The sequence below is a fragment of the Delphinus delphis genome, chromosome 20 (assembly GCF_949987515.2).
Source record: "Delphinus delphis chromosome 20, mDelDel1.2, whole genome shotgun sequence".
In the NCBI taxonomy this organism is placed as follows: Eukaryota; Metazoa; Chordata; class Mammalia; order Artiodactyla; family Delphinidae; genus Delphinus; species Delphinus delphis.
The window spans coordinates 9,266,210-9,281,369 of record NC_082702.1 but is presented as its reverse complement, the minus strand read 5'-3'; the positions used below and the strand labels follow the sequence as shown (position 1 = coordinate 9,281,369).

Here is a 15,160-nt window from a genome sequence, read left to right as displayed (position 1 = left end):
AAATCATCCTGGAGGGGCCGAGGGAGCTGTTGGAAAACCCGCACCCTGGCAGACAGTGTAGACATCCAGGCCAGAGCTGGTGGGGGTCTAAGATAAACAGTGGGATGCAGAGAAGGGGGAAGATTCCTGAGATGTTAGGCCTGGTGGGTAAAAGCCCGCAGAAAACCAGCTTCAACACTTAATCCTCTCCTCCCCTTAATCCACATCCGAAAAATAGGACTGATAATGGCACCCACCTTGGGCGAGGATGCCGTGGGTTCCAAAGCCCAGCCCTGCGCTGCCATTCAGCCAATGCTGAGGCCAGAACTGACCCACCTTCCAGGGGCGGCACAGAGAGAGGAGGGAAGCGTGCCCCCCACCCCCGGGGTCTTGCCTGGACAGGCAGCCCTGCCCCACCTCGACTCCTGCCTGAAACACAGCCCCTCCATCCCATCCCTTCTGCACGCTCCTCCAGGGGCACCTTTGGGCTGGTTCCCACTGAGGCTGGGCCAGGATTGGTAACAAAGGCCGGACCCCACCTGTTGTTTCTTGAACTGTTTTTTGGTTTATTTTGGTACAAGTCAAATTTTTACTATTAAATTCAAGCAATAGGACTTCCCTGGTGGCGCAGTGGTTAAGAATCCGCCTGCCAATGCGGGGGACACTGGTTCAATCCCTAGTCTGGGAAGATCCCACATGCTGCAGAGCAACTAAGCCTGTGAGCCACAACTACTGAAGCCCGCGTGCCTAGAGCCCGTGCTCCGCAACAAGAGAAGCCACCGCAACGAGAAGCCCGCGCACCGCAACGGAGAGTAGCCCCCGCTCGCCGCAACTAGAGAAAGCCCACGTGCAGCAACGAAGACCCAACGCAGCCAAAAATAAATAAAATAAAATAAAATAAAATATTCTAAAAATAAATGAAAAATAAATTCAAGCGATACAATATTTCTCTGGCAAGACTGCTATAAAAGTTTCTAAACTTCCTCAATTTTTTTTTTCAGTATTACATTTTTTTTTATTGTGGTAAAATACCCATAACACAAAATGTACCATTTTAACCATCTTAAAAAGTACAATTCGGTGACATTTAGTACATTCATGACGTTGTACAACCACCGCCACTATCTAGTTCCAGGACATTTTCATCACCCCAAAAGGAAACCCCATGCCCATTAAGCAGTCGTTTGACCTATTTTTAACTCTCGCAGACACCCCTTCAAATGAAACATAATGTCTGGTGGGAAGAAGTCAAACCAATGGAGAAAAGCGTTGTTTTCAAACAGCATTTGCCCAGATGCCAAAGACCACTACAGTAGCCACAACAATAACAACGGCAGTGACAGTAACCCGTATTGTGGGCTTTACTCCAGGCCCTGTGCTAAACTGCTTTTCGGGGGAATCATTTAATCCTCAGCACGGCCTTGTAAGCTAAGTATTAGATTATGATCACCATTCTACGCAAAAGGAAACCAAAGCAAACTCATCAGCCCAACAGTGATCTGAGCTAAGAAGCTAAAAAGATAGACCAGGGACTTCCCTGGTGGTCCAGTGGTTAGGACTCTGGGCTCCCACTGCAGGGGCCATGGGTTCCATGGCCGCCGCTATTGTCTTTATAGGAAGCTCATGCCTCATCTACTCCTCCAGCCCTCCCCAGGGGCAGATTTACTGTTTTAACCCTGAAGCCAAGTGAGAAAGGGGAACCCAGGGCTGGGGGTGAGTCTGGGGGGACTTTCCCATTCACCTCCTCCCACCAGCAGAAGCACCACTTCCTTTCATGTTCACTCCTGGAAAACCCTTGAATTCTGTACCTGAGGGCAGGGGATGGCAACGAGAAGGGGGGAGGGGTGGATGGCTGGACATCACCCCAGCAATCAGAAGGGGAATTGAAGGCTGGAAATCACCCCAGAGGAATCCAGGGTGGGGCCGAGACTGCTCTGTGTCCCCAGCACTTGGTAGAGTCAGCGACCACTATGTTGAATGAATGAATGAATGAATGAATGACATTTGGGTGACAGTTCCCAGGACACAGGCGGTGAAGTGAGGCTCTGAGAGGGGGCATAGGGACAGGCACAGGACTTAGGTCTGAGTTCTTGGGCCGTCCCTGGGTTCTGTACCTCCCACCACTTCATTCCCCAGCTTCTCCCCCAGCCCAGGGCCCCACCATCCACATCTTGCAACTCACCAAGCCATGCAGTTTCCAGGCACCTGTCCAGTGGTGTCACCCACAATGCAACAGTCTCCCCTTCTTCACCTCCCCTGCGGGGACCAGGCCTCCCAAGTCTGATGGGGAATCAGAAGTAAAGGGAAGCAGGGAGCTTGTCGGAGAATCCTGGGCTCCCATGAGGCAGAGAGAGGGTGGCTCTTGGAGTGGACTGGGAGAGGGCAGGGCTGTCCGCTGGGGGTTTGGGGCGGGCATCCAGGGCACCCTGCATGAATGAGGATCAGAGCCAGAACCCTAACCAGAGCAGACCTGAGTGCACAGAAGCTGTTGGGAACTTTTCTGCCTTCTAAATATTTAGACAGCGAGATGGATAGGCAAAGCGAGGGCCAGACCAGGCCACCCAGGTCACCGGATATTTTGAGAGAACTGTTCTTTTTATGCTCCAGGATAATTGTTTCCTCTCCCTCTCTCCCTCCTCCCACAGCCCATCGTGGCCACCCCGAAGGAGGAGAAATAGCAGCTGATCACCCCGCTGAATCCAGGGGGTCAACATTCTGGCCGGCTGGGCTCCAGGATCCAGCTCTGGGCTTGTCCACCCGCAGCCACCGGTCAAGTCCCTGAATTTCTGGCTGCTGCTCTCGGAAGACAGGGCAGGAGATCACGGGGCAGATGTCAGCAGAGGGAGCAGGCTGTCTCGGACCCCACTTTGGACGGTGTTCCCACGGTGCTGCTGGATGGCTGTAGGACAGGCAAGGGTGCCCCCTGCCCCTCGCCCCAGGCTGACGAATGCACCCAGCTCCCATCCTTCCCCCCGAGAGCAGTGGGGGCCCTTGAGCCCTTCCTCCCCGAGGCCGGCTGGGAGAGGGACGTCTGCAAGTCGCCCGGGCCAGGCCTCAGGCACAAGCAACAGAACCAGAGCTTGAGCCGCTGGAAGACGGCCTTGCGGAAAAGGATGAAGACCCAGGGATCCAGGATGGGGTTGAAGGCATTGAAACGGAAAGCGAGGAGGTCCCCCATCTCACTGCTGTCCGGGGCGATGGCCTGGGTGAAGCCGTGGATCTGAGGGCAGAGTGAGGGTGTCAAGCAGCACCCACGAGTCCTCTGCCCCCACCCACACCCCACCCTCGATCCCCTCCCCCACTTGCTCACTGGCAGAAACGAAGGAGGGGTGGCCTGTCCGAAGGGGAAGGAAATAAGATAAGATGAAAACTAACAAACAAGTGCATCTGGGGAGCAGAGGGAGAGAAAGCCCCAGGAGACAGCCAGCAAAGCCCTAGAGGGAGAGAGATGGGGCGGTAGGGCTGGGTCCCAGGGCTGTGTCTGTGTGTGTCCAGTTTCTGAGTCCTCTGTAACCCCCCAAAGGTTTGACGACCCTCAGATCTAGCCCAGCCTTTGCGTTTTACAGAAAGAGGAACCGAGGCCCAGAGTATAGACAGGATGACTGGGTGCCACAGGGCCAGGGTTGGCCCCGCTGCAATTTCGGAGGGGCAGGGCAGGAGTTCCTGCAGGAAAGGGGCGAGGCCAGGAGATGCCAAGGGCAGACCCATGGGTGGGGCTGAGGAAGTGGGGAGCACGGTGGCAGGGAGATCAGACTCTGGCATCAGAGGAGCCCAGGGTGCAGACCTGCCTCTGTGTGATCATGGGCAAAAGACATCATCACCTGTCCTCTGTAAAAATGGTGACAGGGCAGAGACTTCGTCACATTTCTTGCTAAATGCTTGTGGAATAGATGCATAAGATCATTTTGGAGATTATCGGAGAAAGGATTTCTAAACCACTGAGCACAGGGTGGACAGAGAGCAATGAATGGCGGATCTTATTATCATTGTAGGGGTAGGAGAAGGTTGGTGGGGGGTGGAATTGGTAGGGTTGGGGGGCTAGAGATGTGGAAGGGGGAGACAAGGGTCAGAAGGGGTCAAATGGGGCAGAAGCAAATGGGGAGACTTCTCCAGCAAGCCTGGACAAAGCCTCTCATCTCTTCGGGTCTCAGTTTCCCCATGTGTGAAATGGGTACAAACGATGGAGGACGGCGCTGGGCTCTGCCTTCCTCCCCACCGCCCACCCCGATCTGCCGAGGGGACTCACCGTGAGAGGCAGGGAGCACACGGCCATGATGCCCGTCATGAGGGCCAGCAGAATCAGGTGGTCAACCTCGTCTTCGCCCGCCCGGGGGCTGGGGACCAGCGAGCCGTGGTGGCGCCTCTGCTGGCGGTACATGCGGCAGAGGCTGAGGGTGACCGAGCCGTTGCAGAGGAAGATGGTGGCCACCAGCAGGGCCACGAGGCTGGCGTAGGCCAGCGAGAATGCGCAGCCGCCCAGCTCGGCCGAGCGCATACGGATGAAGCACCAGCTGCCCGGGCAGTACTGCTGGTGTTGGCCCAGGCCCAGCAGGGGCAGCGAGCAGAAGACGGCGCAGAAGCCGTAGATGGCGGGCAGCGCCAGGCGGGCGCGGCGCGGCCCGTCCAGCCGGGCGTAGAGGTAGGGGTGGCTGAGCGCCAGGCAGCGCTCCACGGCCATGGCGAAGAGGATGAGCGTGGAGGCCAGGCCGAAGAAGGTCATGGCGAAGGCGAAGGCATCGCACAGCGCCGGGCGGCCCCGGGCCAGGCCCAGCAGCGAGCTGTTGCGGGCGTAGGCCGCGAACACCACTGGACTCAGGAAGCACGTGCCCAGCAGGTCGGTGACCGCCAGCCCGGTGACCAGCACCGCGAAGGCCGAGGGGCGTGACCGTCGCCGCGCCCCCAAGATGCCCAGCGCCAGCCCGTTGCCCACCACGCCCGCCACGAACATCAGGGCGCTGGTGGCCGGGCCCACCGAGTCCCGCACGTACGTGAGGTTCTGGCACGAATCCGCCATCCCCGGCCTCCGGCGGCCGCCCGGGCCGGAGGGGTCCCCGGGGTGGGAGGTGGCGACGGAGGGGAGCCGCGCCGGGTCCGGCCCTGCGACGCCCACCACCGCGTTCCCCTCCCCGTGGTCCTCGCTGCAGTTGGAGGTCGGGGGGGGGGGGGAGGGAGGGTCCCAGTCAACCCACCGCAATTCTTGTGCGACTGTTTCTCTCCCCTCCGTCTTCCCCAGGCTCTGGTACTCTCTCTCTCTCTTTCCCCTATTTCTTTCCTTCCCTACATCTGTCTCTCTGTCTAGTCTTTTCCTCTTCAAGCCCCTAGTTCTTTCCTTCTCTGTCTCTGTCTCTTGTTGTGTCTCTGTCTCTGTCTCCTCCCTGGTCCACCCCCTCTGCCTCCCTCCCTCCCTCCCTCTCTCCTGACAGCCGTCTATTCCCTTCTCCGCGTTTCTGCTTTCCCAGCCCCTCCTCACTGCCTGCGGTCTCTCTCAGCTCCTCCTCTGTCCCCTCGCTCCTTCTCCGGGGTCGTGCTCGCTGGGTCCCTCTCCGAGTGTCAGCTTCCCCCTCCTCCCCTCCCTCCTCCCTCCCTTTCTACTCATCTTGCCTGCTCACCCCGGCTTTTTCATTTCCTCTCTCTGCCCCACGTTCCCCCGCCTCTGCTTTCCCCAGAGGGCCCTGGCCTCCATCCGCCTTCCCTGGCACGCTCCCTCCATGCCCTCTCCCCAAGACATCCATCTCCCGCCTCCCCCTCCCCCTCCCTGTGTCCCCTCACGGTCCCCATCACCGAGCCACCTGCCACCTCGCACACTCAGGACTCTGCCAGCGTTCTTCCCTTCCCAGCGCCGGTCGGGTGGGGATCACCCGAGTCATCATCACCCTGGAGTTGGGAGCTTGCCAGCAGGGACCCGGGCGGGACCTGAGGGGCACAGCCGACCAGTCTGCAAGGCTGTCTGGGGTGGCTTCTGGCATCTATTCTGGGCTCAGGCCCCACGGGGTTAGAACATTGCCCAAGGATTGAGAAATGACCAGGAAATTCCTGCCTGATGTAGTGTTTTCCAGGCACAACTGAGCTTGCTTTTCCCTGGACACAGTTCACTCCTTCCATGAGCCCTGGGGGGGGTGGGGGGCGGGGGGGAGAGGAGAGACTTGGCATCTGCTGGTACGGGACCGGCCCCCACCCCATCCCGCCAGGATTTCCACTGCTCAGCATCAAACGGGAGCACCCTCCTGCCCTCTTGCCTCTCACGCTAGCACTCCCAGGCCTCAGGCCAAGCTCTGGTGACCTTGACTTCAAAGAATAATATTTTAGCCACAGACAGCCGTCCAGGGCTCCAGCACTGCTGTTCCTTAATTCCTCCCACTCCTCTACAAACACACCACCAGTGCAGAGCCGCCACCCTCCAGCCAGTGTGAGCAGCCTGTGTGTCCCAGACGCCAGCACAGCGGTCCCCAGTCCCTGTTGCCACTGAGCCTGTGGCTTTCCATGCAGCCTCCCAACCCATAAGGGCCAGATGGGACCTCAGAGACCTTCTCAGACACCTCTTATTTTTCAGGGAGTCAGTCTAAGTGCAGAGATGACAAATTCAAGCTCTCACTCCATTTGACTGGAGTTTCTGCCCCAGTTCGACCACCCCCTTGCTATGGGATAGTCCCAGGCCAGGATGAGAAGCCAGTGGACCTCAGTTTCTTAATCTGTACAATGGGCTTCGTGGGCCTGGTGGCCAACCATGGCCAGTGGCCCATCCCAGACCCCGCTTTGTAACAAGGAGAGGGCCTGTGTACGTACTGTATCCCAGCCAAGGCCAGGAAGGATGGTCCTGACCCCAAGGACTGGACGTTGGGCAGCTACAGACTTCCCCTCTCCGTCGCCATGCCACCCCTGCTTCCGTGACCACAATCCCCTCCCCCCTCCCCCTCCTCCATCTCCCTATCACCCATGCCCAGCTGGTACCCCCAGCTTCCGCCAGGATGGATGCCCCAGCTCCAGCCACACCAGGGGCTCCGAGAAGGACCCTTCAGCCCCACTCTGAGGGTGCCTGTGTGTGTGTGTCTCAGGCATCCTGGCCACGTGGTACCGCCCTCACTCTCTGCGATCCCAGGCGGAGCAGAGGGAACTCAGGAAGTTCTATCATATTAATGATGATGCCTGGCAGGCTCGCGTCCTGTCTCTGCATCAGGGATGTTGCAGGAGTGCCAGGGGAGGTGGGGGTGGAGCTCTGGTTCCTGGAACTTCCCTCCTACTGGCTTCCTGCCCCCACCAGGCACTGCTGAACGTTCAGGAAGTCCACGCTGCTCCCATGCCCATCGGGGCCTCAGACAGGCGCCTCCCCCAGGCCTCAGTTTCCCCACTTTGCCGCTGGGGGCCGGGAGCCCTGGCGACCCTGGCATCAGTTCTGTGCTCCAGAGCAGGCAGGAGAGGTGGCAACTGTAACTCGCTCCTAAGGAGAGGACTAAGGGTCCCTGGGGTCCATGCCAGTGTTGGACACGCTCACGCCACGACAAGGGCACAAAGCGTTCCCCTTCCACCCGGGTGCCCTGGGGTGAGAGGTCACCCCAGCTGGGCTGGGCTGGGGGTGGGGTGACTTCTGGGGCGGGAAGAGCTGTGGGAAGGACCTGCTCTGGATGGGTGAGTCAGCACCCTCCCCCTGCCACAAGTCAGGCCTCCCCAGAGGGACCCTGGGGCAGCGCCACAGAAGAGAGAGGACAGCCCAGAGACAACTGGAAATGGACACACAGCACTGGAAGCGGGGGAAGAACGGGTACCTGGGAGGGGGTGTGCTAGGGACTGTGGGTGTGTGAACTTCATGTGTGGGTTTGTGTGACCTAAGCGAGCATCGTATCAGCATAGTGAGTGGTGTGTGTGTGTGTGTGTGTGTGTGTGTGTGTGTGTGTGTGTGTGTCAGTGGAGGGCATTCTTTCCTCTAAGGTCTCTTTGTGCACTGTGTCTACTAGTGCGTCCACGCGTGTCTGTTTATTGGGGCCCACCTGTTTCTTTATGGCTGGGTTGGCCCACGTGGGTCTCTAAGCCTCGATGTTCGTCATCACATGGCTGCCATGCCCTTGGGATGTTGTTGGAAGGTTAGAGACGGAGTTCACCCTGCCTGCCTCTAGGAAGTCCTCAAACAGCTACCGTTGGTGTTGTTATTCAGCGAACCCTAACCCACTCACCGTGGGTCAAGGGCTGGGGGCGCAGAGGGCCTCAGAGGGCACCATCTGATGGGGGCGCGGTCCCAAGTGGCGTGCGACAAGTGATGGGAGAGGAAGGTCATAGCTGGAGCCTGGGCAGGCCCTCAGCTGAGTCATTCCATCTGGGTGGGTGTGCTCAAGGGGGCAGGCACCAACAAGGCCAGGAAATGGGACCGGGATGGGCTCTTCCACACCTGCCGGCCAGCGCCTCCTGCTGCCTGCCCAGGCCTGCCTGACCTAAGATGCCAGCCCACCCTGCGCCCGACCCTCTCCTGGCTCCCTGGTTTCCGTCCTTCTGGTCCTGCCCTGGGAGGAAGCTGGCCTCACCGCGTACCCCACACACACGCCACCAGGCCCGCCTGTCGCCTGTGCCCGCTCACTGCTGTGAGAAGCCGCTGTGTGTCCATCCTGACCCATCCTTCCTTAGCAGGTCCCAGCCGCCCCAGCTAGAGGCCAATTTTCTCTGCCCACCACCCTTTTCTCCACCACCAGTGGGTCCTTGCCTACCTACTGGCCGCTGTTTCCCTCTCCGGCTCCTGGTGTCCCTGCTCTGTCGCTCCTTTCCCACCTTTGCCTGGGCCGTGCGCCTCACCTGAGGTCCCCTCACTTCTGTCCTTCAAGGCCCCCTTTGAACCCCTCCAGCACCTCCTGAAGTCATCCATCGACTTCTCCCACTCCATCCTCAAACCCCGACTGACCAGGTGACATCACTTCTCCATGCCGCTCTTCCATGTCTGTAAAATGGGGGTAAACAGAGTCTTTTGGGGGCTACCGTGAGAATTACGGGAGATGGGGCTTGTGAAACCGGACTCCCAGTAAGTGATGGCCATGATTCTGGATCCTTCTGGCTCCGGGTTGTCCCACCCCTTACCCCCGGCCCCTCAGTGCCAAGCACATGGGTGGGGTGTGGAAGGAGGACAGCTGGGTGGGGCAGCCCCCAGCCCTAGGGTTTGGGGTGAAATGGGAGAGAACTGCTGGGCGCAAGCACTACCCCAGGCCTTCACCTCTCTGCCTCTTGGCCTGGCTCTGCCTCCAGCCTGGGCCTGACCCCAGAGCTGACTTCAGAGCTGGGGGTGGCAGGAAAGAGCAGCGGGTAACCAGAAGTGGGTGCTACGGAGTCCTACCCGCTAATGACGTTATCTGGTTTGCAGGCTGGTCACCCAGGACCTGCTCTGGCTTCTCCCTTCTGGCTTCTCCTCCCTCCCAGCCTCAGTCTGGGTGCAGGCTCACCCAGCCCCCCTCCTTCTCCAGGCAGACATTTCCTCCCACTCCCTGCCCCCCACCAGGTCAGCCAGCCCCACTTGCTTCTCCCCAGCTTCCATTCCCCCAGACCAGTTCCAAGGTCCCAGGGCTCAAAGGATCTAAATCCCAACAGTCCAGGCTCAAGAAATCCTTACACTCCTGAAGTGCCGAGCTCTGGAATCCTAGCCCGACAAGGGCGCTGGACCCCAGCATCCTGGCCCCGCACTGGTCAAAGACTCCAGAATTCCAGCCCTCCAAGTTCCTGGGATTCTAGACTCCTTTGCATTTCGGGTTCTAAGATGCAAGGATGCTGGGTCTGTGAAATTCCAGAATCCTTCTGGCAACTTCCCTCCCAGCATCCCTCCTCCCCCCACTCCCCACCCTGAGCTCATCCTTGGCTCTCTCTGTCCCCCATCTCCCCCGGGGCTCCCACAGACATGATGCAACCAGACCGGAGCCGGCTGAGAGGTAGGAGACAGGAGGGAGATATAATTACAGCTTCTCTTGCCTCAATTCAACAGGAAGCTCAGAGTTGGGACCCAGGGGACCCTAATCCAATGTGAATAATGGAGCACTTGCCAGACACAGGCACAGTCCCTCTCTGGGCAGCGGAGGCCCAGTGAGCCACCTTCATCCAGATCCAGGGTGCAGTCTCAAGATGAGAGAGTGAGGAGAGGGGAGAGGTTGCAAACTCAGTGGCCCTTGGACCAACCAGGTAAAATAATTAACCAAACCCACAGGTCACCCAGTCTGCATTTCTTTTTTTCTTTTTTTAAAATTTATTTATTTATTGTTGGCTGCGTTGTGTCTTCGTTGCTGCACTTGGGCTTTCTCTAGTTGCGGCGAGCGGGGGCTACTCTTCGTTGCGGTGCACGGGCTTCTCATTGCGGTGGCTTCTCTTGTTGCGGAGCACAGGCTCTAGGCGCGGGGGCTTCAGTGGCACGCGGGCTCAGTAGTTGTGTCTCGCGGGCTCTAGTAAGCACAGGCTCAGTAGTTGTGGTGCACGGGCTTAGTTGCTGCTCCGCGGCACGTGGGATCTTCCTGGACCAGGGCTGGAATGCATGTCCCCTGCATTGGCAGGTGGATTCTTAACCACTGTACCACCAGGGAAGTCCAGTCTGCATTTCTTTATTTTCAACAGAGACATGGGTTCAAGATATTTTACGTTTCTCTTCATTCCTCTGTAAGAAGCCCTTGGCACAGGCTCTGTGATAGATAGTAACTGACTCTCAGCCTCCTTAACTGGGAGACAATGGGGTATGGTGGGGACTTTGGCAAACTAGAAGGCCCAGGGCCCATCTCATAGCCTCTGGTCACCCTGCAGGGTTGTGCAGGTCTGAGGTCACCAGCCCTTCCAAATGGAAGAAGCCAGAAATACGGACTTTTATGTGAAGTACTCCTATCTAACTGCAGGCTATATAGGTCCTGCAGACCACCAATGTGTGAAGTGGTAAACACAGGACAGGAACCAGGGCTATCACAGTCACCTGTGTCCAGAACAAAGGAAATCGGGAGGAATGCATACATTAATTTGTCTCCCGTAGCCACACATCTCTCTTCTCTGGGTCCCCAAGTTTTTGTGTTTGTTTTTTCGGGGGTTGTTTTGGCCACACCCCGTGGCATGCGGGATCTTAGTTCCCCCCGACGAGGGATCGAACCCGTGACCCCTGCAGTGGAAGCACAGAGTCCTAACCACAGGACCGCTAGGGAAGTTCCCTGGGTCCCCAAGTTTTATTATCACCATGTCCCAGCTCAGATGTTCCCTCCTCCAGGAAGCCCTCCCTGACCTTCAAGCTGAGTCAGGCATTCCCTCTGAATTCCCCCATCCCAGCCTTGCCCACTCTGAATCATCACTATCTGGGGACAGGTCTGTCTCTCCCACTGGATTCTGAGCCCCAGAAGCCCAGGGCCAGGACTGTCTCAGTCATGACCGTGTCCCCAGTTTCAACCAGCACAGGGCCAGGAGTGTTTGGAATAATGAATAAATGAACAGAGAAAAGTTCAGTGCTTAAGGAGAGGGGGGCCTGTGTCAGGGACTAACCAGATGTGGAAAAAGGGGGTGGAATCATTCAGGGGATGAGAAAGGTGGACACTGGGGATTCTAAGAACCTCCAACTCAGGAGGGAGGAGAGAAGAGAGGCCAGCTGAGAGGTTCAGGTAGCGCTGGAGTCCAGTCTTCACCCCATTATCTCCTAGCCACCTTTGGCTCAGTTTCCTCATCTGTAAAATGGGTGTCATACAAGTAGCCAGCTGCTTTCTGAGGCTGCTGGGTCGATTAAATAAATTCAGAATCGCGGAACACTCTGTGGAGGCCAGAGCCAGGAGCGCTCATTTCCTCCCCTAACCCCTCCGCATCCACAAACCCCGCATAACCTCACGCCCCGCCAGACACTCCACACACACTCAGAAGGGGTGAGACGGGACACCGGCTCCCCTACGGTGGCCCCAAGCTCTGCGCGTGCCTCAGTTTCCCCGAAAGCACAGGCACCACCACAGTCACCACGTTTATTGGATTCATACTTTGACAGGGGAGGGTAAGCTGTCGGGAGGGCTCAGAGCAGGACGCAGAAGAGGCGCTTGTCGCGGAAGGGGTTCTCTGCGGCGGGTACCGGCGTCACCAACGGGTCGTCTTTGGCATGAGTCTCGCAGAAGGCCAGGAGTTCGGCCGCCGCCTGTGACACCTGCGGGCACCCGGGTGGAGATGTTCACGCCCCGCCCCGCCCTTTGCCTGGGCCCCTCCTCGGGTCAGGCCCGCCCCTTATCAGACCCCGCCCCCTTGCCCGGACCGCTCCCATTACCCGGGCCCGCCCTTGGGCCCCGCCTTAGCTCTGGCCACGTCCCTTATTGGGCTCCGCCCCCTTGCCTAGGCCCCCTCCCCGGGTTCTGTCCGGTTCCGAAGGGGATCTCTACACGGCTCCCGGCCCCACTCCCAACACTGACCGGTCCAAACCCCAGCCCCGGAGCCCCCGCCTTCCTCCCCACCCCGACCCAGCACCTTCATACGGTCGATGTTCACCTCCAGCTTCAGCTGTTCCACCGTCTTCCGGGCCTCCGCTATCTTGGCCATGTTGTTGGACATGGCTGCGGCGGGGACAGGGTTAAAAGCCGGCGGGAGTCGGGGCGGAGGGGCAGGCAAGGGCAAAGCTGGGTCCCCAGATAGGGATGGCGGTGGTGATGGGACCCAGTAACAGGGGCGTGCGTGGAAGGGCGCACGAAAGGGGTGCCCAGAGGAAGGTGGAGGAAGGGACAGGAAAACAGAAGAAAAGGGGAGAGATGAAGATCTGCGCAGATGGGGTACCAAGAAGCCGGCCGAAAGAGGGACAGATGAACAGAGAGGAGAGGGGCAAGTGGAGGGATGGAGGGGTGCACGGATGGGGTACCTAGAGTCAGGTGGAGGGAGGAACAGAGAGAGGAGAAGGAAGCCGGGAGGGAAACACAGGTGGGAGGCTGAGAGGCAGGTGGAGGGAGGGACAGAAGGACAGGGCCAGAGGTGTTGGATCAAGATCCAGGGATCCAGGTGTCTTCACCTCCCGGGGATACAGCATGAGCCAGGAGGGGTCCCTCCCCAGGCCAATTAGCGGTGGCTCCAGGGAGAAGGGGGAATTAAGATCACGGTGGGAGGGGCCCAGAGGGGGCCTCATTAGGGCCTTCGCAGCAGCTGCCCCCTCCGCCCCCCTGGGGGAGCCCCCCTCACCCCAGCTCTGGCCACCTCAAAGGCTTCTCTTGCTCATTAGCAGCCGGAGAGAGGGCTGGAGAGGGGGGGCAACCCAGCCATGACTGCGAGAGGGGCAGAAAGGATGGAAAGAGGGAAAAACAGAGGGGCAGAGGAAGAGACAAAATGACAGAGGCAGAGTCTGAGTCACAGGGGGGAATAAAGAGACTGAGGAGGGATAGAAAGATGGAGAGATGGGGAGGGACGGAGTGATGGAGGGAGCAGCGAAAGAGGGAGACAAATAGAGGGGTAAAGAAAGGGACAGAGTGATACAGGGGGAGGGAAGCACAGAGGGGACGAGGGGACCGAGGGAGGATAGAGAAGGGGAGATGGAAGGGTTGGGGAGGGATGGAGTGATGGAGTGGGAGAGGAGAGAGAGGGACAAATGGAGCAGTAGAGGGAGGGACAGCGAGGAGAGGGAGAGAGAGGCACAGAGGAGATAAAGGGACAGAGGAGAGAAGGGGCAGGGGGACAGAGAGAAGGAAGTGGAAGGGCAGGAGGAGAGATGGAGTGACGAAAGGGGACAGAGAGGGGCACATGGAGGGACAGAGGGAGAGACGGGCTGCTGGAGATGCAGAAGTGTAAAGTCATTCATTCACTCACGCATCCATTCATTCCCAGGCAGAGGAACTAGCTGGCGGGGCCGAGACCGGAGCCTCCTACCTGTTGCTGCTCAGGGCCGGGATGGCGGGCGGGTGGCAGAGGCTGGGAAGCAGCGTCTGGGTCCCCCCTCAGCCCCGCCCCGCCCCCTCTCCTGGGGCACAGTCTCTGAGGACCCGCCTCCTCCTGCCACTGCCACCACCATCCCCTTCGCCCTCGCTGCCTCGCCTCCGTCTCTCTGGGTCCTCTTGTTATGTCTGTCCGTCCCCCTCTTTGTCTTTGTGTTTCTGTGCCTCTCTCTCTCCCTCTATCTCTCTTGCAGCCTCCCCTCTCAATCTCTGTCTCTCACTCTCTCTCTCTCTCTGTCTCTCACTCTCTCTCTCTCTCACACACACACACACGCTCACACACACACACACACACACTCACAGGTAAAGACAGTCTCTCAAGATGTGCCTCATGCTCTGCTGCATTTATTCCACAGTCACACAAATCTCTCCTGTGGGTCCCACACAGCCTCTCACTCCATTACATATGCTCTGCCACCCTGTCACATCCCCCACCTCAGTGCCACCCCATCCCAGATGACCCCTCCCAGCAAGCAGACTCACACTCACTGTCCCTGGCAGAGAAATGAACAATATCACGTTGTGTCACACGGTGCTGCACACGGTCTCCGGAACCAGCTGTGCTCAACACACAACCTCCCAGAGCGCCACAGTCACACAGCCTCTCAAAATGTCACACGGTCCCTCACAGGCTCTCCGAGTCTGGCCCATCCTCACTGGTGACATCTTACACAACTCGAGAGTGTCAAGCATACACACACAGCTCCGCACAGGATCGCACACAATCTCTCAAGATGTCATGCCGAGCCTTACACAGTGTGTCACACACAGCTGTCGCCCTCACACCGCAATCTCCTGGTGTCACACACGTACACTTACACACACGAGGTTTCTCTCGTACACCCATCTGAGTGCCCAGGACGGTTGAACACTCTCTAATGCACTGTCATGACACTGGGCCAGTCTCAGTGTCCCACATGATCCGTGTTACACACAGTCCCACCCAGCTTCTCCTACGTCATCAGCGTGGCTGAAACATCCTGTCTCACACTCACATGGTCACTCTCACACCCAGCTCCCCCGCCCCCGGGGCCTCTCACACTGCTTCTCACATCATTACCTGGTGGATCACACTTATTCATTCTCGCCCTCTCTCACACACCATCTGCCCGTGTGACACACACAACTCCCCTGTCCTCACCATGTTGCACAGTGTCACACACGATCTCTTGCTCACGTATGGTTTCTCGATGCCACAAACATCCCCCAAATAGTGTCTCAGGGACACCCAACCTCACGGTGTCACACGCAGTCACCTATAGGTCATCTCGGTCACCTCACATACACTGTCACACACAACGTCTCGGTGTAACACG

General features: G+C 58.4%; 2 protein-coding genes across 6 annotated transcripts; both read right to left on the bottom strand.

Annotated features, from left to right (window-relative positions):
* Nucleotides 1-2,183: 2,183 nt before the first annotated feature.
* PTGIR (prostaglandin I2 receptor) lies at nt 2,184-4,993 on the bottom strand. Its single transcript, XM_059999650.1, has 2 exons — nt 4,226-4,993; nt 2,184-3,199 (listed from the first exon to the last, which is right to left on the bottom strand). The coding sequence occupies exons 1-2, from the start codon at nt 4,991-4,993 to the stop codon at nt 2,813-2,815; spliced, it is 1,155 nt and encodes a 384-aa protein (XP_059855633.1). The 3' UTR covers nt 2,184-2,812.
* A 6,912-nt stretch (nt 4,994-11,905) lies between these two features.
* GNG8 (G protein subunit gamma 8) lies at nt 11,906-14,727 on the bottom strand. 5 transcript variants are annotated; one of them, XM_059998928.1, is made up of 3 exons: nt 14,664-14,727; nt 12,400-12,485; nt 11,906-12,085 (listed from the first exon to the last, which is right to left on the bottom strand). In XM_059998928.1, exons 1-3 carry the CDS (start codon nt 14,689-14,691, stop codon nt 11,957-11,959), a joined length of 243 nt encoding a protein of 80 aa, XP_059854911.1. In that variant the 5' UTR covers nt 14,692-14,727; the 3' UTR covers nt 11,906-11,956. The 5 variants fall into 5 exon arrangements, with proteins under 5 accessions (XP_059854911.1, XP_059854916.1, XP_059854912.1 ...); XM_059998933.1 differs by lacking the exon at nt 14,664-14,727 and adding an exon at nt 14,328-14,349; XM_059998929.1 differs by lacking the exon at nt 14,664-14,727 and adding an exon at nt 13,780-14,294.
* Nucleotides 14,728-15,160: the final 433 nt, after the last annotated feature.

Bases quoted from the DNA above. Each gene is read 5' to 3' on its own strand.
- PTGIR (XM_059999650.1), bottom strand. From the start codon at position 4,993: ATGGCGGATTCGTGCCAGAACCTCACGTACGTGCGGGACTCGGTGGGC. The intron at 3,200-4,225 runs GTGAGTCCCCTC...CTCTGCCCTCAG, and splicing joins TGTGCTCCCTGCCTCTCACG to ATCCACGGCTTCACCCAGGC.
- GNG8 (XM_059998928.1), bottom strand. From the start codon at position 14,691: ATGGGTGTACGAGAGAAACCTCGTGTGT. The intron at 12,486-14,663 runs GTAAGTGTACGT...TCCCCGCCGCAG, and splicing joins ACGAGAGAAACCTCGTGTGT to CCATGTCCAACAACATGGCC. The intron at 12,086-12,399 runs GTGCTGGGTCGG...GGGTGCCCGCAG, and splicing joins TGAACATCGACCGTATGAAG to GTGTCACAGGCGGCGGCCGA.